Source organism: Saccostrea cucullata, unplaced genomic scaffold, assembly GCF_032062105.1.
Source record: "Saccostrea cucullata isolate Sc308-1 unplaced genomic scaffold, CSIRO_AGI_Scuc_v1 ctg288, whole genome shotgun sequence".
NCBI lineage: Eukaryota > Metazoa > Mollusca > Bivalvia > Ostreida > Ostreidae > Saccostrea > Saccostrea cuccullata.
In genome coordinates, this window is record NW_026924061.1 from 127,397 (window position 1) to 152,849 (window position 25,453).

The following is a 25,453-nucleotide window of genomic DNA, read 5'->3' on the forward strand; positions in this document are numbered from 1 at the left end:
TGTAACCATAATTAATATTTTCTGAAGCTAGGCAAAAATAAATTCTCCCTCTCTCTCTTTCTCTCTCTCTCGCAGCGCGCGTTAGAGGGAGGGGAAAGAAAAAACGCTCACGAAAGATAATACAGGTGTATATGCAAAAACCTTATTCTATACTTCAAGTTCATTGAGGTTCATTTAATATAAAGTGAGTTGCACTTCAAAATATTTGAGAACGCATACAAAATATTTAGCTTACAGTAAGACATCGTGTTCAAGGTAAATCGACCTAGTGGAATTTTTGGGTTATCAAGGTGTATTCTTAGATCCTGTAATTAGACAATGACATGTCGGCTAATACACAATACCTGTGTGTCCGCCGAAATGTGAGTCACAGCGGTTTTATGAATGAGCGAGGACCCGCCCCCATGTTTAGGAAACCTATATCAAATACATATATTTCATCCGGTGACGATCAACGAATCAATGGGGGTTACAAATTTAGGGGAACCTGTGATCGTTTTATGACGTAATTATTTCTGAATCAAGTTTAATTAATTGATGCCAACAATTCTTTTGAGGCATTTGCCTTCATTTTAATAACAGAGATAACTTTCTCCTGTTCTCTTGTGTGGCCAAACTTTTCAACAAAATCAAGCAACATGCAGTTCTTAAGAATAATACGTGGTTATGTTGTCCCCGTACTGCAACTAATGGCAAAGGTTATACCCTCAAACGGAAGTCAAATTCAAGGTCAAGGTTAAGTGGTCAAAGATTCGGTATCCTTAGAAAGGTCTTTTCATAAAGAACATACCTGTGAATTTTGAAAACTCTTGCTAGCATCAACCGTGAAAAAAGTATAGCCAGGGTAACAAGTTTTTCAAAAAAAGGTCAATCTGTAAAAATTATTTGTGTGAATTTCTTGTTACAGAAAATACACCTGTAAAATATGTAAACCAAACTCTTACCGTGCTGAAGTAATATGGTCAAGATTAATATTTTCAAACTCCAAGGTCAATGGGTCTAATTTGTTGATATCGAAAGAAAGGTCCTGTTACAAAAAATACACATATTTAATGTAAAAATCGTAACTCGAGCAATTGAAAATAAAACTTGTCCAAATTGGTGGTCAAGGTCAAGAAAAGTCTTGTTACAAGAAAAACACATGAGAGGTATGAAAATTTTACCACCAAAAGTTATGGCCATGATTAAAAAATGTGGTAAAGACTCCAAAGTCAAGGTTAAGAAATCAAATACTTTGGTAACGTCCCCCCCCCCCTCAATTATTGGGGCATAAAACCCCTCCTGTAACAAAAAAAAAAAAAAAAATAATAATAAGATCGAACCCCTTATATGCTGTTCTTACCAGTAACCTTTATTTTAATACATTAAGAGTATTCTGTCCTTAGATTTAACTGTTAAAACGAAATATACAATATCTTAAGGGTAAACTTTCAAATTAAAATTTTAGTTGAAAAATCGGAAATCATCAAACTTTTTACGTGTATTTATGAAAAAATCAGTATATAACAATCAATGCAAGGATTTTTTTAATTGTCGTTTTCATTTATTAATGTTTATATAGGTAAAGAAATGTTCAACATGTACATCTGCAGATATCTAAATTTCGACTGCACTGGGTGGGAATCTCAGTTAAAAGACATTTCTAACATGCAAGATGATAACCCCTAAGAAACAAAGCACATTAAATGGTGACCTGAAATACCTAACGGAGTGATAAACTTTAAAACAATTTAATCTTAGGGGCTTTTTTACATTTCAATTATTTAACCTGGGGATTGCAACGGTGCAATGAGTAAATAACAAGGATTTGATAATGAAATAGAAGTTGATAACGGGGTTCATCAATTTGTTTGGGGGAAAAAAACCTTTTCCAACGTTAACAAAATTTAAGTAATGTTTATTACACCGATTTTTTTTTTTACAGTTAATATTAAATTCCGAAAAAGGAAATATTAATTAACATATATTTTTATCGGTCAACTTTTACCAAATATAGGCAGTATATACTTGTATATGGAAAGCAGTCAAGGTTGCTAAGTGATGCAGCGGTGGGTTAGAGTTATCGTTCTTAGTGTACAGCCTTTCATTCCATAGTGCATCATGCACATGTATATACTCCAAGGTTAATATTCAAAGCGCAATACGAGTTTACCCTTGGGATTTGAAAATTGCTGTATATTTTATACGTAGTCTGTCTGGAAATTACATTTGCTTCGTCTGTTGGTCTTTTAAAAATATAAATAACACTGGGAAACGATCTTTGTAAATTTGTTTCACTGACAGCATAATAAAGCATCTTGTGTGAGAGAGGAGAGACGTAAGTCCAAATTGCTTTTTTCCTAAACAATTTAGCTTCTTAAAAAATATATTGTTGTACATTAATTAATTTGATTTCAATGATCTGTTTGAAAGGGAAACGTTAGAATTCATTTTATTGACTTAAGCACTTCAGGGTAGTATATGCATGTAAGAGTAGAATGTAGTTAATATCTTATTGACTCACTTTGGACTGAATTGGAGTATTTTTAATCTTTATATTGTCTTTTAAAAACTCAAGAGTTCAAAGTGTATTTTCCAGTTATTTCATTAAGGAAGATATCTAACCAGTGTGATTATCTAGAGTTATTCATCTTGGGCGGGTTCACATCACTGGCATTCTTTAAATTTCGCTTTTCTTATATCATTTGATGAATGCTTCTAGGATTTATCCTTATGATAGGCAAAAACATTTGAAAATTTCATTCAACGAGTATATAATTATGTTAACACTACCACCAGTAGTAAAATAAGTCTAACTTCATTAAAGACCTGTGAAATAATTATTAATTCCATGCTTTTTAGTTCATCTGCATAAGCTGAAAGCCCAAGTGAGCTTTTCTGATCACATTTTGTCTTTATAGTCCGTCTATCTGTCTGTCTGGCTCATAGGCGTCGGAACCGGGGGGCTAGGGGGGGGGGGGGGCTTAGCCCCCCACTTTTTTTACAAATATATAATTAGTATAGGCATTGAACATATCTTTAGGTTTAGCCCCCCACTTTCCACAGATACGTCTTAGTATAGGTTTAAAATGGGAAAAGTGGTGGTGTTTGGAAAAAAATTTTGGTACTGAAGTTCGAACCTTACCCCCCCCCCCCCCCCACGAAATAGGATTTTCGTGTTTGGGAAATGGATATTTCCTTTTTTTTTTTTTTTTTTTTTTTTTTGCTTGTTAGGTTTTTTTGAAGGTACAAAATTTTTTTTTACACTTAGCCCCCCTCACTTTCAATTTGCTTCCGACGCCAATGTAGCTGTCTAGCTATCTGTCATGTTCTAAATTTTAGAACATGACATATCTGTAAATTCTTAAAACATTTTCGACTTCTTCTCAAGAACCACTGCCATGGCCCAATTTTAACCAAACTTGCCACAAAGCCTTGGGTGTACGGGATTCAAGTTTGTTCAAATGAAAGGCTATGCGTTCATACAAGGGGAGATAATTCAGAAATAGTGAAAATTTCGTGGCATGTTTTTAAAATCTTCTCAAGAACCACTGTGCCAGGAAATGTGAATCTTATGGGGAACATCGTCAGGTTGTGTAGATTCAAGATAAGTCAAATCTCAACCACATTGCTGAGGTGAGCGATGTGTCCCATGACCCTCATGTTATTTCATTTATAGATGTAACTCTATTAGTGCGGATGGTGCTTATAATATATAAAAAGAGTATATTGATATCATATAAAAAAAATACTGATCTGATAATGTAAAAGATGACTTATTGAAAGATAATATTAAAAATATTTTTCAGGCACTTCTTTTCATTATCCAGTCGTTTGATAACACACCGGTGAATGGGATTAGTCAGTTTCTGATCATATTTTCCCTTTGTATGTGTACAAGATTTACATCTGTTACATTTGTTTTAATGGAAGTGCTTTTCTTCCTGGAATGACTCGATGACTATTTCTTCACTTATGAAAAAAATAACCCGTGTTAATTTTTTGTCATGCATATTTATGAAAATGATAAAAATAAAAGAGGAATTATAAGCCAAATACGAAGTAAAACGGGTAAGTTCTGTATTTTTTATTTTTTTTAAATTAATAAAAAGACGGGGTTTCATCTTTGAACTATCCTTGACCAAGGTAACCGAAAAACCATAAAACTGCATGTATTTAGAATCGTATATGAGTACGAGGTCAACGTATAACAAAACTCTGCTGCAGAAAAGTAGGTATCTTTGATTAGGAAAATCGGTCAATGTCCATCTAGAGTGCATGCAGACTCTTCCTACGTTAAAATGTTGACTTTTATTTTAACTAAGGTAAAATATTCATTAGAAACGTGTTGTCCTAAGAGATGTTTCCTCTCCTTGTCCTAAGAGATGTTTCCTCTCCCATCACGTCCTCTTTTTGTCCCCCGCTTTTCCGAAAGCGAGGAGAACTTAAATCTCATTCGGCTGTCCGTCTGTCACAAAACTTTTAAACTCGGTCACAACTTCTGCTTGTTATTCCAGTTTTTTTAGGGGGGCATTGCCAAAAGAGGGTTCCTAGTTTTCTAGCTTTCCTTCCTTCGGCTGTGTCCTTTGTATGGAGAATGAGACAACTGCTTCTGAGACATTGTGAATTTTGTGTTGTCTAATAGCGAGGGTCCGCCTGGGACCCCTCATTGGTTAGTTGATACCGAACATGCACTGTGCACGACATTCACGACACACAGAAGTTATTGTGCATTTGATGTTTTATGCCACTGTTGCATAATACGGTGAGATGATTCATTTTCTTCTTCTTTTTTTTAATTAATAGTTTTGTTTAAAATGCATTGACGCGATTTTCAAACTACATTGTGGTTTCAATCCAGAATAATAGGGGATGAATTCCCTCAAAACACCGAAAGTTTTCTCTCTTTTATAAGATTTGTAAAAATTTGAATCCCTTATTTTACAGGTACCACACCATCGATTGTTTGATATTGTCATCGACAAAAAAAAAATCTTATATTTATTTGAATCGTAAATTAATAAACTGGTTTTAGAAAATTTTGAAAACATATATAAAAATTAGTTTTCTTCTTAAATATATATGAAAACTTTCAAGTTTTATTCGTAAAATTAATAAGAATAAATAAAGTACAATGTCAATCGTCAGAAAAACCTATCCTTGATAAAAAACAACATGTAGCTTATCTTTAGCTTACCGAGCCAAAGGTTCATGATCAAAGTTTATCTTTCGTCAGTCTGTCCTTCTCTTAAACTTTTTACATTTTCGACCTTTTCTTCAACCAAACATCGCACAAAAACCCCTTTGTTTGCTGAGAATGCAAATTTTATAGACTAAAGAGGAAATCAAACACATAATACTTTATTCTCTTAATTCTCAGTCATGTAGTTAAGGACAGACGAAACGTTCCTTAATACATGTAATATATAAAATTTTCCAATATTTTGTCATTGAAGTATTGCTACTTAAACATGTTTCCTCACAAAAAAATTGAAGTACCTTACCAGGCATTTCTGCAAGATACCAGGGGTAGCTTTTCTTATATAATCCTTTTGGGAAGAAAAATAATTTTCCAGTTTCAAATGTTTAAGTGTTTGAATTTTTTAAAGACATTTAGAAACTGGTTTAGAAATCAGAAAGTAATTAAATTTTTGAATATCTTTCATACATTACAAAGATAAACAAAACAGATTTTGAGGAACGTCTCGTCTGACCTTAAAATCATCACCTTTTGGGTCAAAATAGTTAAAGCCGGATAGTAAAAGGGCATAGTTAAAGTTTGGCACAGAAATTTAAAAAAAAGAATAATTATAGAAACGGTGGTCCTGACTCCATGTCAATTTGACATTTTTTTTTTTTTTTTGTAGATTCAATATTGTTCACGTACGTCATGGTCCCTGGAGATAAATATAGTAACGGTTAGAATTAGGGGCGGGGCTTTTTTCCCTTCGAGTGGAGTGAGTGTGTATGTATGTCATACAGTTTATGTAGAACTTAACATATATCTTAAGCTTAGGAAGTACAATTAATTAAAGACATTCCATTTATAAATAAATACAAAACTCAGGAACTTATTCGAAGACGAATTCCGTATGAATAGATATAAATTTGAATAATAAATATAAATCAAATTAAATTTAACGACGATAAATTGATACATCCTGCCTCTTAATTCTATTTGTATACATGTAGATCTTTATAAAATTCGTGGATTTCAGCAGGGTGGGGTGAAGAAAGCGGGTGTCACGCGTCATGTTTAAACTATACCGTCTATCCATATATATATACATAAGGACTGTTTACATGCATTCTAACTAATTAAAAAGTGTAAGTGCTTCATGTGGCTTGAGTAAAACAGGTGAGGTATTGAAATTAATTTAAAAATGGACAAAGAATGTTATATTCACTTTCTTTTGACTGGGGGAAAGTTAATTTTGTTTATTTTTTATTAAATTTAATTCCAACAGAATAAAAACATTTATCTCCTCTTTTAAGGTTTTTTGTCGGACATTTACTGAGAAAATTGAAGAATATAAAGTGCTTTAAGTCATGTGTTAAGAAAGTTCGTTCCATGTCGAAATTTTTAGAAAAATTTTCAAAGTATAGTGCTTTACGAAAGAGATGAATTTTCAAGTCTGACATAGGTTTGCCATTTTGAAATTTTTTTACCGACTTGATAATTTTTGCATAGTATTTGAAAGGATATTTTGACCTGTGTGCTTAATATATGTCACAAATATACGCATTGGTTCAAAATGACGGTGGGTACATTCTATAGACCTACCACTTTAGAGTTCTGTACAGTGGCATGACCTAATTCTTAGAGCATTGGCCAGAAGAAACAACAATAAAAGACAGAATATACTTTAAAGTTGACGGTTATATAACGTTTTGAAGTGACATTGTGTACCAACGTTAAACATAGATGTCACACCAAATAAAACTCCGTCTGGCCAACGTAACAAGCAAAGGGAGAAAACTCCAATATCTTAGAGGTCGCCTCCCCTGTGATTCATTCTCTATATCCCTCGCGTAATGCTGGGTTCTTATAACTTCAGTCTCGTAATTGTTGTAATTTTGGGCCAGACTTGTCAAAATGTCAAAAGCCCGGGTATAAACTTTGTAAAAACACGATTACCAGGGACCGGGGGTGGGGGTGCATGGTCGTGCCCACCAGTAATTCTGCCGATCTGTAGAATACTATTATAGTTCTTAGTAGTGCCCCTGAAGGGATGTATTTCTTCATTTTGGTTTAATTACAATTTGTTAGTGTTGAAATCTTGACAGAATAAGCGTTGGATAGCAGAACCAGTGAATGGTTCAGGCTTCAGCAGATGTCTAATATAAGTAATTTTATGTCTCGAATGCTTGGTTAACCCCTTTCCAGACGGTAACTTTTCTTTTCAACCATTGACAACAAACCAGATTGTTTTAAAACATCTGTAGACGGTTGACTAGGTCATCTGTTTCTTATCATGTTCGTTAATAAAATCATCAGCCTCATCGTCATTTGACGATAACAAATCCCAGTCTCGCGCAAGGCGCGGTAGCGCACGCGCGCCGGGGGGTGGCGGCTGAGAACAGATGGCTCCGTATCCCCATAAAGATCTCTTGGGTTTCAAGAAGTTCCGATTTGTATTTGCTTGTGTTCTAATCCTTGTATATCTGATTAATATCCAATCCCGAATGATACTATCGCGCAAACATTCGGTACTTATCATTAATGACTGTACAGAATGCACTGACCACAATGATTCTTGCATACCTTACCGCTGCATTCATCTTACTCTGTAGTAAATACACATTACACACTCTCTTAAAAATATCTTTCTCAAACCCAATAGGTTTTGATAAATAACACAAGAAAACGAGCGAGGGCACCCGAACAATTCGGTTCCTACGTAATTTTCTATACTACACGCATCAAGCGTCTCATCTTACGAGCATCCCCCAAATATGGAAACACCGGGTTGCAGAAGAAGATTCGCGAGTTTATCATCAAAATCAAACGAGGCTTCTTAGGAACACCTCCAGGTTCATCCTTAGCATCTGTCTCGGTGTATTTATAAACCCGATCTAGTTTGGCACAAGTGAGAAAAAAAAGTTTTCGCGAAACACAAGTAGTTCCTTCTTTTGCTGGGAACCTTTAGACTAGATCTGTTTTGACTTGAGGTTTTGGTTCACTTGGGATTTTCTTTGGCTGCTACCAGACCAGGAAACATTTTCTGTAAGCTTGTTTTACCATTTCTAATTTCTTGAAGATTTTAATTGTTTTGGAACACGTTTTTCGTAACGGTTGTTTCATATTTTAATCAAAATTTCATTGTACCGGCTAACCTTCTAGCTGTAAGTAATGATGTTTTGAAGTGTTTAGAGAGGTTGGATACTAGAAAAGTCATCTGTAACCATTGGAATTTGTCGTATGTCGTGGTCACGTTAGGATTTAAGACATGTACATGTGAGTTGTAAACAGATGGGAAAGTCATGTACTTGCATTGTTTTAACACTTTTGGACGTTGACCTGTCTTGACAAGTCATGTATCAGAACCTATGTTCAATTATGTTGGACATTGCATGTTTAGTTAAAATTTTTAAGTAGAGTTATAAAACAATATTGTGTTAATTAACAAAGTTGCGTAGTAATTAACAAACGATCCCAAGATCAGATACCCAATTTTTTTCTGATAAATTTACGTAAAACTGTGTTACATGGCGGAAATGTGCGGAGGTTTTGACAGAAATGCTGAAGCGACACTTTCTTGGAAATTCTACAACCGTCTTTGGCGAATCGTCGTCGGGCGGAGTTATGCACCTTGCTAAGTTGCCAAGCTTTTCTCAGTTAGTCAAAACTGACAGACTTTGTCGACAACACATGAATCGTACAAGATAAATAACAAACATCCAGTGATGTCGGATATATAGGAAGCACATGCAGAAAGATCCGCCATTCCTTATTTGTCACGCATCACTGATAAACCATCGCGAGATGCGAGACTTTGATTATTTATCGAATAAAATCAAATTTCGCATGTAAGTCAGACATTTCGAGAATCTGTAGTTTATCTCCATATTATAATGTATAAATTGTTTTCCGTGTCTCCTTTGCCAAAACCAAAGTCCCAGAGCATAAAAGAGTCAAAGAAATACCTTTCAAACATTTGTTTTTCTCCATTATTGTTCGATTATGATACTCTTAGGATAATACCTGTACATATATTTTAATGAAAACGCATCCCCCCCCCCCAAGGAATCATATAAAAAACATAATTCTATAAAAATTCGCTGGATTGCTTTTCGGGTATTATAGGACGTATTAGTACTTGTTTAGGTGTATTTTGTTGAGAAACATCTTTAATGTTTACATCCTCAAACATGAGTGTGTGTCCACTTTTGAACTTGACTGTCCGACTTTGGGAGGACATATATACAGGACAATTAACTTACATCCTTACAATGTGGCCAGGATTTCACGATCACATTGGACACGGAAACCCTGGCCTTGTGAGGATTTTTTGTTCGGCGAGCGATGATTTCTTAAGGTGTTTGTTATCAAGGAAGGAAAAGTAACTAATGACACGACCAAAAAAAAAATGCTGCAAATATATTCCTGATTTGACACATATAGCTGGCAATCATTGCCCGGAAAATGATATCCTATTGTAATAATTCGGCAAACAAAAGACTTTTTCATCTTTGGCCATTGTATTGGAACGACCAAATTAAATGATAATTTGAAAATGTCTGGATAAACTACTAACATATTTTGCCGATATACAGCTTGGACTCTTAAGAACATGATCGTTGGAACCAGGGGCATTGGGCGTGTCCCTTTGAATTCCCTCTTATAATTAATTTTGCTGATAAATAGTACATCTTAAGAACTTAGCTACTTTAAGTTTTGGTCCCTTCAATAATAACATCTGAGAACTCTGCGCTTATAAAAGATTTTTTGCTTGTTACACTCCCACCCCCCTCACCTCCAAATGAAAATCTCCTCCACAACTGAACTTGAATAGTAGTGAATAGTGAACATGTTAAACTAGTTGTTCTGTCAAAGACTTTCGTTTGAAAATTTTGGAGCGAGTTTTAATGAGAGCGAAAAAAACGCGTAAAGCATAAAAATTCTGTGTAATTATTTAAAACTCTCTTCAGCATTCTATACGACTATTAGTTGGCAGATGCGCAGACTTTTCGATGACTCTTTCATCATTACGTGGTTAATGGAATTGCCTAATGTGCCGATCTTTATTTTTATTTACTTGGTAGGTAAATTTTGTGGTAGCTGCCACTTGTCTAGCAGGTGTTTGAGGGGAGGTTGTTAATTTTTGTAATACTTAAGATAGTAAGAACTTGGCCAGTAAAAAAGACCTATTGTTCCAAAGGTTTTTTTCCTAATTATTATAACAATCAATTGATAATTTTTTTATTAGAAGATTTTAAAATTAAAAAAAAATTAATTTACACATGAAAAAAATTCCCTTTCCTCTCGCGTTGTGTTTTGTTGTCATGAATGACGTCCCTTATGCATGTTATGGTTAAATCTGCATGTAAATGCCTCCAATTTCTTTTCCGTATATGAGAGGATGATAATGATAAACTAATCTCCAAGAACTTCAAGTCTTTAAATATTTTAAGAATTGTATCATAAAGTAAGATATGCCAAATGTAAATTCTACATGCAAGTGTAAAGTTAATTAACTTTTGGTGTATGTGCTAGTATAACTGCCCGTTTTAGTGTATTTCTCCACCTTGGCGATTACTAGAGAATTAGCTACACACTCACAATATTTTCCACATTTATTAAAATTAATAAATAAAGATGTTGAATTAAACATCCGAATTTATAGAATACATTACATTTGGTCCATTTGGGCAGTATAAAAAGAGTTGCTGTTCTTGGAGCGCATTACTTCTAGGAGCAATAAAATGTCACATGACGTCCTACTGTTCGTACTACCTTAATGTAATCAGATTCTGTCTGGGTTTTTTGCAGACGATATAAGTCTTAAATTTCAAAGAAAATATGGTTTTGTTTAGACAGATGGCGCTAAGTGTTAATGATACGTCACATATAATCATGAAGTAGGTTATAAGATTATCTTAGATATATACATGATTTCATGTGCTTTCAATTCAGTACACGAAAATAAATACATGCAATACAATCAGTTCTGGTGCTGAGTTGATTTATATCAATACAGAGTTAATCCATATGATGCATATATAATATATGAAGTAAATAACAGTCCCAAAATACTGACCCCATAAAGTTAAAAAATTACATTGAATTATTTCCATGTCGTTTTTTCAAAGTTAGTTTTTTTAATGTAATTATTTATGCATAGACGAGCACATAGGAAGCAAATTCAGTTTTTTTAAGGGGAGGGCCAGATTCAATCTTTTTTATTTAGAGTGGGCTGCACAATATATACAATTCATTGACATTTAAAAAAAAAGTTATCTGGACATAACTGATAAGTGAGGGGATGCACTCTCTTGCCAGTATCTGTAAAACTTAAAAGTTTAAATTATGAGTAAAATGGCACTGCTTAGACTGGCCTCTAGGAAGCTACAGGCATTTCAGGTTGGGGTGGGGGAGTGGGGCATAATAAGCACCATTCTTCAGTTTGGATGAGCAAAATCCAGCAAAGTTTTCTTGACATGCGAAAAAGTAAATCAGAAATTATCATTGAAGGGGGGGAGGGGGGGGGGTGTCCATAATGTATAGTTTTGTTTTTTTTTCTGTATTATACTATAAATCGGCAAAATTATTGGTTTGTACGGCTATGATAGATTGTCTACAATGAACAACATATGAGATGTTATAAACTGTTTTTTAACTATCCCACTCTATGCACCAACTTCGCTTTAGCTATGATACGTCAGTAATAACAAGAATATGATGAATACTTTGGAAACTTCGCGCAGTAATAATAATTATTTGAGCTTCAACCTGAATTTGAAAACGATAAGTGGCAATAATAACAATATATGATAATTCAAAAAAAAAAAAAAATCAGTTGACTTCAAGGACTGTTATTTTGGATGGGGGGTGGGGGTGGGGTGGGGGTGATTTTGCAAAATATATACAATGTATACGATAGAGATGATTAGAGATTCAATCCTTTCATCATTACAATGTACTTTATATATAATCTTTCTGTTTCAAATTGAATTCTACGTTTTCTTCAATTTTATTTTAATTAAGCGATACACTCTTAATCCTACTGAGTCTAATAAACGGTTTGATTTAATTGTCAAAGTTTGTAAAATTCTCATTTTAAAAATTCTAGTCAACTCTAAGCGTAAACCACCTGAATGAGTTCTTTCTGTAAAAATATGAATTAAATATTTTTAATTCACGTGAAATTACAAATATATGTCTCATTGAATTAAAATATGTTGTGAAAATGATTATGTTACCAAACTCTCTCGCGCTATTTCATATATCTTGACATTTATACAAAATACTTATTGTTTTATTTTTATTTATTTACAGGGTCAACTAGTTTGGAATACAAGCTTTCGTGCCTACACGTAAAAACTAAAATATACATTCACAAATTCAATTGAACTGATTCATAAACTCTTAGTACGTTAAAAACCACTCGACCGTGACAGGCTAGTATAAAAGCGACACCATGGCCGATAGCGAGTCACATTTACTCGGCGACGAGGAGGACGAAGAGATGCCGCTGACTGAACGCGATTTAGCGGACGACGCGCAATGGAAGTTAATTCAGAAGAACACCTTTACCAGGTGGGCAAACGAACACCTGAAAACTGTCAACAAAAATATTAACAACTTAGAATCGGATCTTTCCGATGGATTACGACTTATTGCTTTAGTGGAGGTTTTATCAGGCAAAAAGTTCAAGCATGTCAACAAGCGGCCTAATTTCAGAACCCAAAAATTGGAAAATGTTACCATGGTGCTGGAGTTTTTGGAGAGAGATGAGGGAATCCGAATTGTCAACATAGGTAAGTACATTTTTTTGTCATTTTATGCACTTTTGAAGGAAAAAAACGAGTTCAGAAGGATATTTGCCGGTGGATGGTCAAAGTGAAAGCGAAAGGTGTGTACTTTCATGACGACATGTGTTTTCAGGTGCAAAATGGAAGGTGTTTTATATTTCTAACTAAAGGTCTTTATTTCGAATACTTGGAGGTTTTTCAGAAGGCAAAACTTTCCATGTCTGTACATTGTCACTAGCACGTGTGAATACGAACCCGGGAAAATAAAAACGTAAACAAACATGGCGATTGCCAGTCCAATACACAGATCCACACCTGTTCAGCTGTTGATTATACACACCTGTAAAACTGGCTTTGTCAACTGTTTACCTGTCGTGGGCATTCTAAATCCTTGACAAATACCTGAATGGCTAAAACATACTTCTCTAATCCAAACCCAAGTTTCTTATTTCTGAATTATTAATTGCCATAAATATTATTATCAGAAAATTAAAAGTGTCAAAAGTAAAGAAGTGGGCGTTGCCCTCTCAAAAAATTCAAATAGCTTTCTTTTGTTTGCACTTATGAATGATAGAAGAGGGGAGGGGTCTTGGTTACTCAAGAATGAAGGATAACTTATGTTTTGCAACCCCCATCAATAGAGAAAACTCTGATAACATTGATCCCTATCAAGATTTCAGCAGTCCATTTTTCACTTATTATATAACACATGTATAATATACCTACAGGTGACAGCTAGAGTTTAAGTAGGTCATAGCTTGTTTATTGCCCAGTAGCCTATTAATTAGCAGACACATGCCTTATATCCTCTTGGTCACACAATCAAATGGGCACTCATTGAACACATTTAGCTGATATGACCCTATTGACCATGCACATTCCTGTAAACATTTGTTTGGATTTTCATGCCTGACCAGTAGGAACCTCAGTGGGAGGTGAGATAATTCCAGGATGCTTCTGGTGTTAAATTTGACCACATGGTGAGGTGGGTCACTGTGGGTGGGGACTTCACCAGTTGACCTAGTCCTGCATATAACAAGATTTACCCCCTAGCGGGAGAAAACCTGAAGAATTTCAGCTGATCAGATAAACCTGTGAGAATATCCTGTAATGTTGAAAACAATATGATAGCTAATTGGACACATATAGTTGAATTGTTTAGCAGCAGGATAGGAGAGAAAGAGAGAGAGAGCTGATATTTGATTAATTATGCAAGATCAGGGGCGGGAAGAGGGATATGCATTCTGACATTTAACATTTATTCATTGATTTACTCTACTCTACTGAAATCAGGTGGCCAGATGTGAAAGGTTTTGGCACAGGGTAGGGTGGAGCTGGGGGGGGGGGGCAGCTTTATGATGCATAACCACACACACCCCCCCCCTCCCAACCCAACCCAACCTCCCCTTCCACATACATGTATATATACATCAACAAAACAAAGCTAGCACAGATAAATCACAAAAATAAGTTAAGGAAGAATTTGCATTGCTGAGCTTCTAAATCATTTTTAGAGGTCCATCAAACAGTTTGACTGTTTATATGCTAAAATAACTAAAGGGAAATCTACTTATAAATAGATAAAGAGTTATACTTGAGTGAAATGTTTATAGAAATTTAATCAACAAGGAACTATAATCATAGCTGATTTCAAATTCGTTTGATCTGATTTAATGCCATATAATCATAATAATTAATTTCCCTTTTTTTGTGATATGATATTTTAAGTTACAAAATCTGTCATCCTCTCAGTGATGATTAAAAAAAAATATATTGTTGGATTTCAGGAAAATTGTACACATTTGGTTTGTTACCTTATATGGTAATGATAAGAGTAGATTGGATTGATCGTAATTTGCCGAGTGTTGCACGTTAGTAAATCTATCATTCCATCAAAACGTTTTACTGAGTTTGTCCCGGGGATATGTATACTGATGGGTTAAACAATAAAATACAAAGGTTTCCTTTTTATTCAGCTTTTTCTTGCATTTATCTTGCTATTTTAACTTCGCTAACTTTCAATTAGTAGAGTCATAAACATGAAAATCAAGGTTTCTCAGAAGCTTGGGAAAACACAGCCGATTTTCCCCTCTCGTTTGACTTAAGAATGTTGTAAGTTGATATAGTTACCTTTAAAAAAATTTGACTCAAAGGAGTTTAACCTCTGCCTATCTCTTTGAAGTACTGACTTGCAGAATTTTGACACCAATTAAAATCTTTGTACATCCTTAAATATATAAGACTTGCAGGATATTTGGCACATTTTCATTTCATCCTAAATACTCCACTCTGTTAAATGGATATTCGTATGCTAAATAAGCTGTATGCTGCCATGATATGCCATGTAATGTTGTCAAAAACGTCTTTAATTGGCTCAATGTTTCAATGAAATGCTAAAATAACATGACACTTTTTCACAGGAGCTATTCATTCACAGGGACCACCCTTGCAGAATATTCCTGAGATGTCCTAAGAAATCCTAAGACAATCTTAAGATTTATTCCTCGGATATCTTGAAAAAATCCTAGGATTATTCCTAAGATTTCCTGAGATGTTTTTGGAACAGGAATTCCTGGGATTTCCTTGGACAGTCCCAATTCAGGGGTTCTAGAAAAATCCCAAGGAATCAAAACACCAAGACTTCCCAGGATATCCCAGGAAAATCCCAACACTTAAAATGTCCTAGGAAATCAGGAATTCCTAGGATTTCCTAGGATATCCTAGCCTCCTAGGACATCTTTTTTTTTTTTTAAAATCATACATAGCAACAAAGCAGAATTATAAGATCTCTGAAAAAAATTTAATGAATGTATGCATTATAAAAATTCATGGCCACACAGAAAAAATAATACATAAAATAATTTTTAAAGAATGCTGATGGTATCTGATACAACAAATTCTTTACAATTTTACTGCTGTAACATTATAGTGCAGTTATGATTCAACATCATGATTTACACACAAGGGGGAAACAGATTGTCTTATTTTCAAACTATGTTGATACATTCTGAAGCAGCTCTCTTAGAATATTTATGATATACATGTACAATGTCAAATATTAATAATAATAAAAAAATATTTAAATCAACAACCTAGTGTAGAGAGTAGGGGTGAGTCCCTCAGGGTTCGTCACTTCTGTACAATAAAAGATTCAGATACCAAACAGAACTAATTCATAACACTCCCCCCCCCCCCCCCCCCCCCCCCCCCCCCCCCCCCCCCCCCCCCCCCCCCCCCCCCCCCCCCCCCCCCCCCCCCCCCAATAAAAAAAAAACAAAAACAGTATGCACCTGGTGGCAACAAAGTTTGAAAAAGAAAAAACATATAACAAAAACAAAAACATATAGGTCAAAGTCACAAGGTCATTAACCTTGATGTAATTTGAAAGAACTTAATTAGTGGAGTATGGATACTCAATATAAAATATCTACCTCTTATGGTTCAAAAGTAAAAGATTCAATAAGGCTTTATTTTAGCATAACGATGACAGTCAAGGTCATTGGTCTTGGGTCTCATTTGAAAGTGGAGTAAGCATAATTATACCCAATATGAAGTATCTATATCTCTCATAATTCAAAAGTTATGGCAAAAGGTAAATTGGCAATAGACAGATAAACAGACAGGCAAAAACAATATGTGCCCCCGAAAGAGGCCTTGACCTCTGACCATTTCATTTCAAAATATATATGGGTAATATTTAATTTATAAACAATATTAAATTTGTATTGATGATTAATCATGTTCTGCAGTGGGATCGTCAAAATGAGTTATAATATAAAATGTCATTGCAATATCTGATGGCTTTTTGGAAATGTTAAGAGAACGAAGTGTTACAGACAGACAGATTGACAAACAGAAAGATAAACAGACCCAAATTAATATCCCCCCTGCACCTCGTCAATCCAATATAAGTCGCTCAGCTTTAGTTGATCACTGATGTATCTTCTTTAGATGTACATTTTTCTTCTTCATCGCCAGTGGCCTAGTTGCAGATCGTGAAGCCTTGTTTGCTTTTTCTTCACTCAACTTTTCACTTGTCTTTGCTAAAATAAAATTTTACTTAATGTATTCCATTGTTTAGTCTAAATACGAGGGCCGTTCAAAAATTACGCGGACTTGTTGCACAGAAGAAATATTTGACGACATAATTGGGCAAAATTTCACAAATAATATAAAAGAATCTTTACTTATATGGTCTTCAAAATTTCATATCAAAATGTTTTAAAATGGTATTAATTTTGAGTGATTTTGCAGAACATACCATTAAGTCACGGCGCAGCAAAATCTTCGACGTCACAAGCATTATAAAAAATATGTGATTGAGCTTTCATTTTCTCAACATTTTCCCTTGAGTACCTGTATAGTTTGAGTTACCTTTAAGTTATCTACTCAACATCAAAACACCATTTCTTGTCAAGCTTAATATCTATTAAACAAGTAAAGAATATTCTTTTTTTGTTTTAAAACCAAAAACTACTTATTAGATATAGTGTGATATTGGTGACTCTCAATCACGTTCTTTACAGTCCGGATAAAGTTAACTTTTCGTCTATAATCTTCTTCCCGTCCTCCCGTATAGCCTTTTTACAGAGGTCTAACTGTCTAAAATTTCAATTTGCTATTTGTGGGCGAATGTCACGAGTAGCCTAGTTTACTACATGTTTTATTATGCATATTTTGGATCTATGTTGCCGATATCTCGAGCATTACACATATTTTAATAAAAGTGTGGTGCGCCGTCAATTCAGGAGACGTCATTATCACAGTCGTTTTCACGGGAATTGCATCAGAGAAAAATCACTATATTTCTATTAGTACTTCAAATATTACGTCCGAAATCTAAATACATAATAATAGAACAAGTTAAAGGTACATTTGAGAAAATTGGTGAAAAATATCGCGAATTTTAGAAAATCAGTGAGTTAAATTTTTGAATCCGCATGCTTTTGCTTCAATTTTTTTGTCGTGCGCCGTACCTCTCCATCAACGATATCAACATACCGATAATTTTAGTAGAATTTTTTTAAAATACAGAAAATTTGCCCAAAATTTATTGGAATCTTTAAGATACATATTTCTGTGAAAATTTATAACTATATGACGTCTGTAAGAGTAAATAATAGCACAGTCCGCGTAATTTTTGAACGGCCCTCGTATGTAATTATTTCTAAGGCATGAAAATCAAACTTGTAAAATTTAGTAGCCAAAGATGCTACATGTATCAAGCTTTCAGATTCTACCAGTCCAGAAAAATATGTGTTAAATTTGCCCAAGTAAGATGAACCATTTTTCTCAAAAGATTTATTTTATTCACACTTGCATAAGGAATAAGGTATGTTAATCAATTGCATACATGACATGATTTACAAATGATGTCATAATAATCTTACTGAATAGCCTTTTTGTAGAAAATAAAATTTTAATTCGCAATAGTTAACCACTTTCCAGTTTACCACAGCTGTCGTATAAAGTCAATTTACTTGGCATTAAAATACTGTGAATTAAACTCTCCGTGTGAACAGAACATTAAAATCATACATTAACATTATTTGAACAGCTTACCTTTCTCGGCAATATTCTCCTTGTTGTAATTTGCTTCTTTTCCCTTAGTCCGAGTTAAACAGTCTGCAAAGTTATCAATAAAATTTTTTATAAGACGTGTATATAATATTTGTTCTTTTGTAATCTAGCTGAAATTAATTTTAATGATGGCTGTCATTGATATTTCTTGCTGATTTTTTCATTTTTCTGTTCTAAATTTTGCGAATATTATCTTATGAGTTCTACGATATCTGTGTCAGTTTTCCCAACTTAATACAAGTTACAGAGATTGAAATGTACCATAAACTTTCATAGATGACTTTCACATTTACAAAAGTTATTCCCCTTTGCGAGGTCAATCCAGGGTCAACCGGCGTAAGACACTGTTTCCCCTCTATTACCTTACCAACTTTATGTATACGTCCAATATCTCAGAAATATAGTATGTATGAATTTGTTCATTACGTTTTTAAAGTTGCCCCATATTCTGGCAATACAGTTACAGACCGATATTGTTAGATATAAATGTCTGAAAATAAAAATATTTCCAGGTAACTTACAAAGGACAAAGTGGGAGAAATGAGTGTTACGCCGACAACCGGAGATAACTCTTAGGAATGTGAAATCTGTATATTCTTTCAAGTTTAGAAAAAAAATTTTTTTTTTTAAATTACAAGATACCTGAAACTTTCTCTTCATTTGGTAGTCTCAATGGGAGTTTCCAGTCTCATAATCCTTGCCAGGCTTCAAGGTTCTGGCTAGAAGATAACAATGCAATGAAGGCTTTATTTAACAGTATAATTCCAAAATTTACACCATGTCAAAACATTCAATGCAAATTTAACAGTAACTGATAATAAATATTTGTTTATAAGTCTTCTGCTTACTAAATTTTAACATGTAAAACCTGGAAATATTTCACTGTGTTAAAAAAAAAAATAATGTACGTTTGATCTTCATGGACTAGACTGAATCACAGTATGCCCAAAAACCTTTTACACATATTCAAATCGTTTCTTCTGTTTCAATATTGAAATATTATACAACACATCACATGCACTAAATTATTAAACAATATTTGTGTGTTAAAATACATATTACAAGGAACCACTTGCCACTTACCCCACTGGCCTGTGGCCATGATATCTACACTTCTTCCAACGTTCCCTTTACTGCACTCCTAGCGAAACCAAGATTTTTGGGAAAGAGAACATGGTTTATGTGAAGAATATTAGAGTCAATCTTGGACGTAAGTTGTGCATTTCATTACACTTAACCAGTCTCTCTAAACATTGCCGCTCCTTGAACTCCTATTTTGCGCTTCTCGATGAAGTCTCGCGAGAGGATGATACAGGACGGTGTAAAGTTATTTCGTGCCACACCAAGAAAATGCGGTTTGTTTATTCTTGAAAATAATTTGTGATTAATGTGAATTTACGTTTTTTTTTTTTACAAAAAGAAAATATATTTTAGCGAATATTTTCTGATAAATTAATATTCAAAGCTGAGTGTACAGTAAAATATATTTTATACACCGGGTACCAATTGATCGAAGATCACTTTTTTTACCACCTCTCGGAAGTTCGCGCGCAGACACGGTGTAGGGGTATTTTGTACACCTTTAAGAAATATCCCGACATTTTCCCGAGAATCTTGTTTAAAAAAACACGTAAGTTATTTTCAGTGACAAACGACCTGCATATTAGAAAAATAAAAAATAAATATCCTTGATCAACCAATTCTACTCACAGAAAGTGTTACAGAAGAAACCACAATGATACATTTAGGCCAAGAACAATTTGCATGGAAACCGTCCAAACACAAATATGGCGGATCGTGAAGTTGTCACATGTGCTGTAAACAACGACTTTTCTTCGTATCTACAAGCCTGTCACGATGTCTGTAAGTATCTTATTGCTAAGTGATGAATGAAAATTAGTATATCTGGCTATAAAACTATAGGGAAAGCGCATTTTTATCGTATTTAATAGTTATGTTACGACTCGAATTTGGTCAAAACCTTTGAAAAGTTTTTTTTGATCTTTGTTTATGTGGATAAAATTTTCAGGAAACTCTATAAGTTTTACTGCGTTTTTTTTTAGATTTTCCTCGTTAAATAAAAGCAATACTCAATATCAAAAACATGAGGAATTATATTCTCAAACTCTGACAATACAACACGATTCTAACCCAACAATATTTGAAATACCAAGCTTTTTAAGTCAGAAAGTGACGAAAGTATGATGTCACAGACCAAGTCATGCTTCTTGAATATGCTGTTTATGTAGTACTTAAATTTGTGTAGTGTACTCTTCTTTCAATGACTCAATAATTACTTTTCTTTTGTATAGTCTCTCTGGCAGTTATGGGTGAATATACAGCGAAATCATACAGATTTGGATGAAGATGTTAAAGATAGTAAAGTCAAAGACAGTTTGATGAACCAAATGACACTGATAAAGAAGAAGATACAAAAAAAAGATACTTCTAGCCAGGCATGTGACTTTGAAGCTGATAGTTTGGTAACCACCTGAGAGATATATAACGTGTATGCAGGTGATGACGGTATAGGAGAGCCATTTCTTATAACGTGCTCTGAGGAAAATATGTTTTATTTTGTCGAAATGAAATGCGAAGTGAAAAATTAAATTGACAGATGAAGAAAATTTACCACTCCATCCTTCTGTTGTATTAATACTTGATGTTGTATTGCAAGATGGCCAAGTTTGTATGACCAGTGCTTTCGAAAAAAAAAACTATGCTTGCACTCAGTTTCCCATGAACGAAGCAATCTAAAGATTAAGTGTAGAATTTAATTCTAATGGATAAAAATCAACTCAGAAATGTGTGATTTGAAAATGGTGAAATATTGTTTGTCTGTAAACAATTTTTTTTTAAAACATATTTATACATGAATAACTCCTCCCTGACAGCATCAATATTTCAGAAAGTATTTAATTTAAAAAATAGTTCTAGGGTCAGTGTCTTTCTATGTATCAAGTATAATATGTAATGATTGAAAATTATTCATTTTATGATTTTCTTGATATTATACATTAAAACTTTAAAAGTAATAAAATTTCCTGTCATTCTGTTTTAACATATATTAACATGTACAAGTTTGTAAAGTTTAATTTGTCTATTTTACAAAAGTCCCAACATTAAGTCAAAAGTCTTAGGAAATGGGATTATCTTAAAAATGATTAACTCCTGGCTTTACAATGAAATGTCCTGGCAAGATTTGGATTTGAAATGTTTAACAAAGAAGTCCTGGGAGATCCTAGGATGTCCTGAAATCAAATCCCAGGATTGTTACTCCTAGGATTTCCTCAAATCAGATTGTGAGGAAATCTTAGGAATTCTTAGGACATCTTAGGAATTCCTGAGAAGCATTTTCAAGTCAGGAATAATTTCTGCAAGGGTACCTAGGTATAAATATCCTTGCCAGCTTTAAATTTGCATAATAAAACTGTCATTAAAATTTGAATTACCCTCTGAAGTGGTCTGAAACATTGTCCTAGACTATAGGGCTAAAACTGTCAATTACACAACTGTCTCCCAATGGTGGAGCTATATGCTTCTTACTCCAAGCAAAAGTTTCAAATTGGTACTGCAAATTCAGACCTCTCTCTCTTAACTACACTTAGATAAACTTCAAAAGTTCAATAGTCTAGTTCTCATTCCCCCATTTCTCTCTCTCTCTCCCTCCTTCTTTCTCTCTTTCTCTCTGTTGGCTTTCATTGCAAGCATATTCAATTTCTGGTTGATTTTATGAAGCTTTCAAAATTATATCCTAATTAAGTCTTGCTTATTTTTGATGTCAAGTGATTTTAAGTCTTTAAAATTCATACCCACCTGTACTCTGTGACACACTAAGTCTTACACATAAATATACATATATACAGTTTGTACCTTCTTATAGTTATATTTTTGGTATTCAGTGACTTTTTTTGGTACCGTGTAATGCTATCTGTCAGGGCTATATACCTTTTGGTATGGGCTGTGATTTTTTTGGTGTACAGTAATTTGACCTTGGCCTGGGATTATACTCTGTGGATTGTAAGCTCAGCTGGTCCCTATAGCCTATAAAACACACACAATAGCAGTCCATAACACTGGGCCCTTCCTGTGTGTGTATAATGTTCTGACCAGTCAGTATACTGTACACCATTATAGAACAGCACTGCAAGGGGATTGACTCTCCTAATCCCCAACTCAAGGGTCAAGCCCAGCTGTAGCTTAAGAAGAAAAATTGAACTTTAAAGTTTTTCCCCCTTAAATTGGCTCAGTTTTATAGCTATAGATTTAACAAACTTAGTAAAATTATTTTAATTTGTCATAAAAGTTATGACTTTATACAAATAAAAAAAAATAAGTTTGCCACTGGCGTGAAGATGTTAAAATTTATCAAAATAAGTTTTACTTTTAGGCAGTTGAAATTATAGTTGCAGATAAACCAGCAAGCACAAAAGGGGTCATCAAGATATCAAATGGATAAGAGATAGCATGCTGTCCTTATAGAACCACCCAAATGAAAAAGAAATCTAACAAAATACTTTCAAAATATCTTCAAAACACTACCAAATCATACTTTTATATTTTCTTAGTATGTTTTGAAAGTGTTGCATTTAACGAAACATCAATGCTATACTTTACAGGATGGGGTGGCATGGTATTTTGTTAGTTTCATTACAATGTTGGTGTTTTATTAATGTTTCATTACACTCTGCAGAATGAAATTGCATTTTGAAAGTGTTTCATTATACTTGTCTGCATCAAATTAATATTTTGTTAGCATTTCATTTGATTAACAGACATGTTAAGGGTTGACTTATCTAAGAGCAGTAAAATCTTCCAAGAACAACTTATCTATTTATATCCTGTGTTACTAGTTTTGCGCCAATTTTCAAACCACCAGCACTAGGTCAGAGAGAAACAAAGAGATTGGTGAAGGGACATGTAAAGTGTTAGTATATATATTGATCCCTGATTGGAAAAAGCAAAATCAGGATGAATCTGGATATAACAAAGGTATTTATTTATTGCATGACATAAAGTTCTTTTAAACTGGACTACAGTTAAACCTTCAATCTGTGAATGTGGATGTGTATATGGCCTGTTTTTATTGGGTTTTTGTTCATTTTAAGATTGATCGACCTTTAATCCATATACTACCCAGCTTAGATCAGTTTTAAGCACTGGGTTAAATGAATTATAATTATACTTGAAAATTCTGTGAAAATGTATGTGAATGGAGAAATGGTCAATGGATTGAGAATTATATCTCTTACACCAAAGGATTTCACTGCAGAGAATGATTGATATAAGAGAGTGATCATGAATCGAACTTGGTGTTTTTTAATGTTGGAATGGTGTGCTATTGTCTATTGAACAATAATGTCAAACCTGGAATTCAAAATACTGTGAAACAAGATGTTTATACATGTAATGTTTCAATATGAGACTGTGTTTAGATGTTTTCAAAGACTTGTGAATTTGCTAATTATAATTTTAAAAATTCAAATTTAGTGGTTTATTGATGATTTGTTACTTATGCTTTGTTAGTATTTTGTTAGAGTGTTTTGTTAGCCTCATTTGCATGTGATTTTCTATACTAATGGAATACTATCAAAACACAGTGTTTTGTTAGTAGTTTGTTAGAGTGTTTCGTAAGTATTTTGTTAAAGCGTTTTGTTAGTAGTTTGTTAGAGTGTTTTCAAAGTAACTTGTTATAGTGTTTTGTTAGCTCATTTGCATGTGATTTGCTATACTATCAAAACACTTTCAAAACATATGTTTTGTAAGTAGTTTGTTATAGTATTTTGTTTCCCCCTTTTTTTCATTTGGGCATGCATGCAGTCATGCACTTTTTTGTCAAGCTGCATGTACTCAATGATCCTCCTGTTATGTACAAAATGAATTTAAGAGCTGCAGAATTTTGTCACTGCAGGTATATACGCCTACAAGTTTGAAAGGGACAAACTGTCTGCAGAATGCAAGTTAAATGTTTAAAATAATTGTGAGAAGTTAAGTGTTCAACATTTTCAAAAGCAGTTAAACATGTAATCCATGCTACTTTAATTTAAGAGAGAAATTAGGCATTTCTAATCTATTTCAAAGAGCCATTTAAACTTTAAAATAAATTAAATGTTTCAAACACTTTCAAAGCCATTAGACTTGCGACTGTTGTTAAAATTGACTGCCAAATTATCTAAATTAAACTTTAATATTGAAGTTTGACAATGTCGTCTTTTTTGCTGATAATTTTAAAAGGACAGGAGATTTATTGAGCACCGAGTCGGATTACAGGTTAACCATTTCCTCAGGGGAACTGTTTACTCAAGATTTTGATATCTTTTTCAAATTTGTGCCAACACCACCCCGTGTTTACGGGATATGGTTGAACTGAGTCAACTTTTTCTCAGAGAATGAATAACTTTGTTGTTGTTATTTTCCTTATGACTTGCTGTCAATATTTGGGTGTGAGTCACCTTAAATGATCTTTAAGGTAGCTCACCCATCCCCAGAAAGTTGAGTTCACTGTTAATGATATGAAAAAATTGGCATCTTACACAGTGAACTTTTAACAAGGTCTGCATTATAATATAATGTTGTATGTTATTGATTTAATGCCTTGATGTTTGATAATTCTATATGGCACAATTGAAGAAACCCTCAAATGATTTATTGATCTGTTGAATTCAGAGAAGGTTTTTCAAGTAATCTGTCTTCAGTTCTTATCATATGTTTAAAAGATCAACTTCAAATCTTGTAAGACTGCAGAGTGAGCAGTGAGCATTAATTGTGTAGAAATACATGTATCTACAAATGTTAGAGAAGCAAAAATAATGAGAGATGGGGGAAAATGCTGAGTATGCAAAACATGTTCAAAGCTACTTTAAATCAATTACAGGTAGAAAAAAAATCTTTACAGTTCTGATGGACAATATATATTATT

At 33.8% G+C, this 25,453-nt stretch overlaps 1 protein-coding gene and 1 long non-coding RNA gene across 11 annotated transcripts in view; one reads left to right on the plus strand and one right to left on the minus strand.

The window, feature by feature from the left end:
- Nucleotides 1-8,050: 8,050 nt before the first annotated feature.
- LOC134265618 (filamin-A-like) overlaps nt 8,051-25,453 on the plus strand; it is a 72,562-nt gene continuing 55,159 nt past the window's right edge. For all 10 annotated transcript variants that reach the window (XM_062747841.1, XM_062747846.1, XM_062747845.1 and 7 more), the window contains exons 1-2: nt 8,051-8,206; nt 12,479-12,960. In XM_062747841.1, the coding sequence (XP_062603825.1) occupies nt 12,621-12,960 (340 nt within the window). In that variant the 5' untranslated portion in view covers nt 8,051-8,206; nt 12,479-12,620. The remainder of the gene's footprint in view (nt 8,207-12,478; nt 12,961-25,453) is intronic.
- On the minus strand, nt 16,506-19,699 carry LOC134265621 (uncharacterized). Its single transcript, XR_009991786.1, has 4 exons — nt 19,618-19,699; nt 19,177-19,253; nt 18,517-18,579; nt 16,506-16,997 (listed from the first exon to the last, which is right to left on the minus strand). It is a non-coding gene; the product is annotated as an uncharacterized LOC134265621 (long non-coding RNA).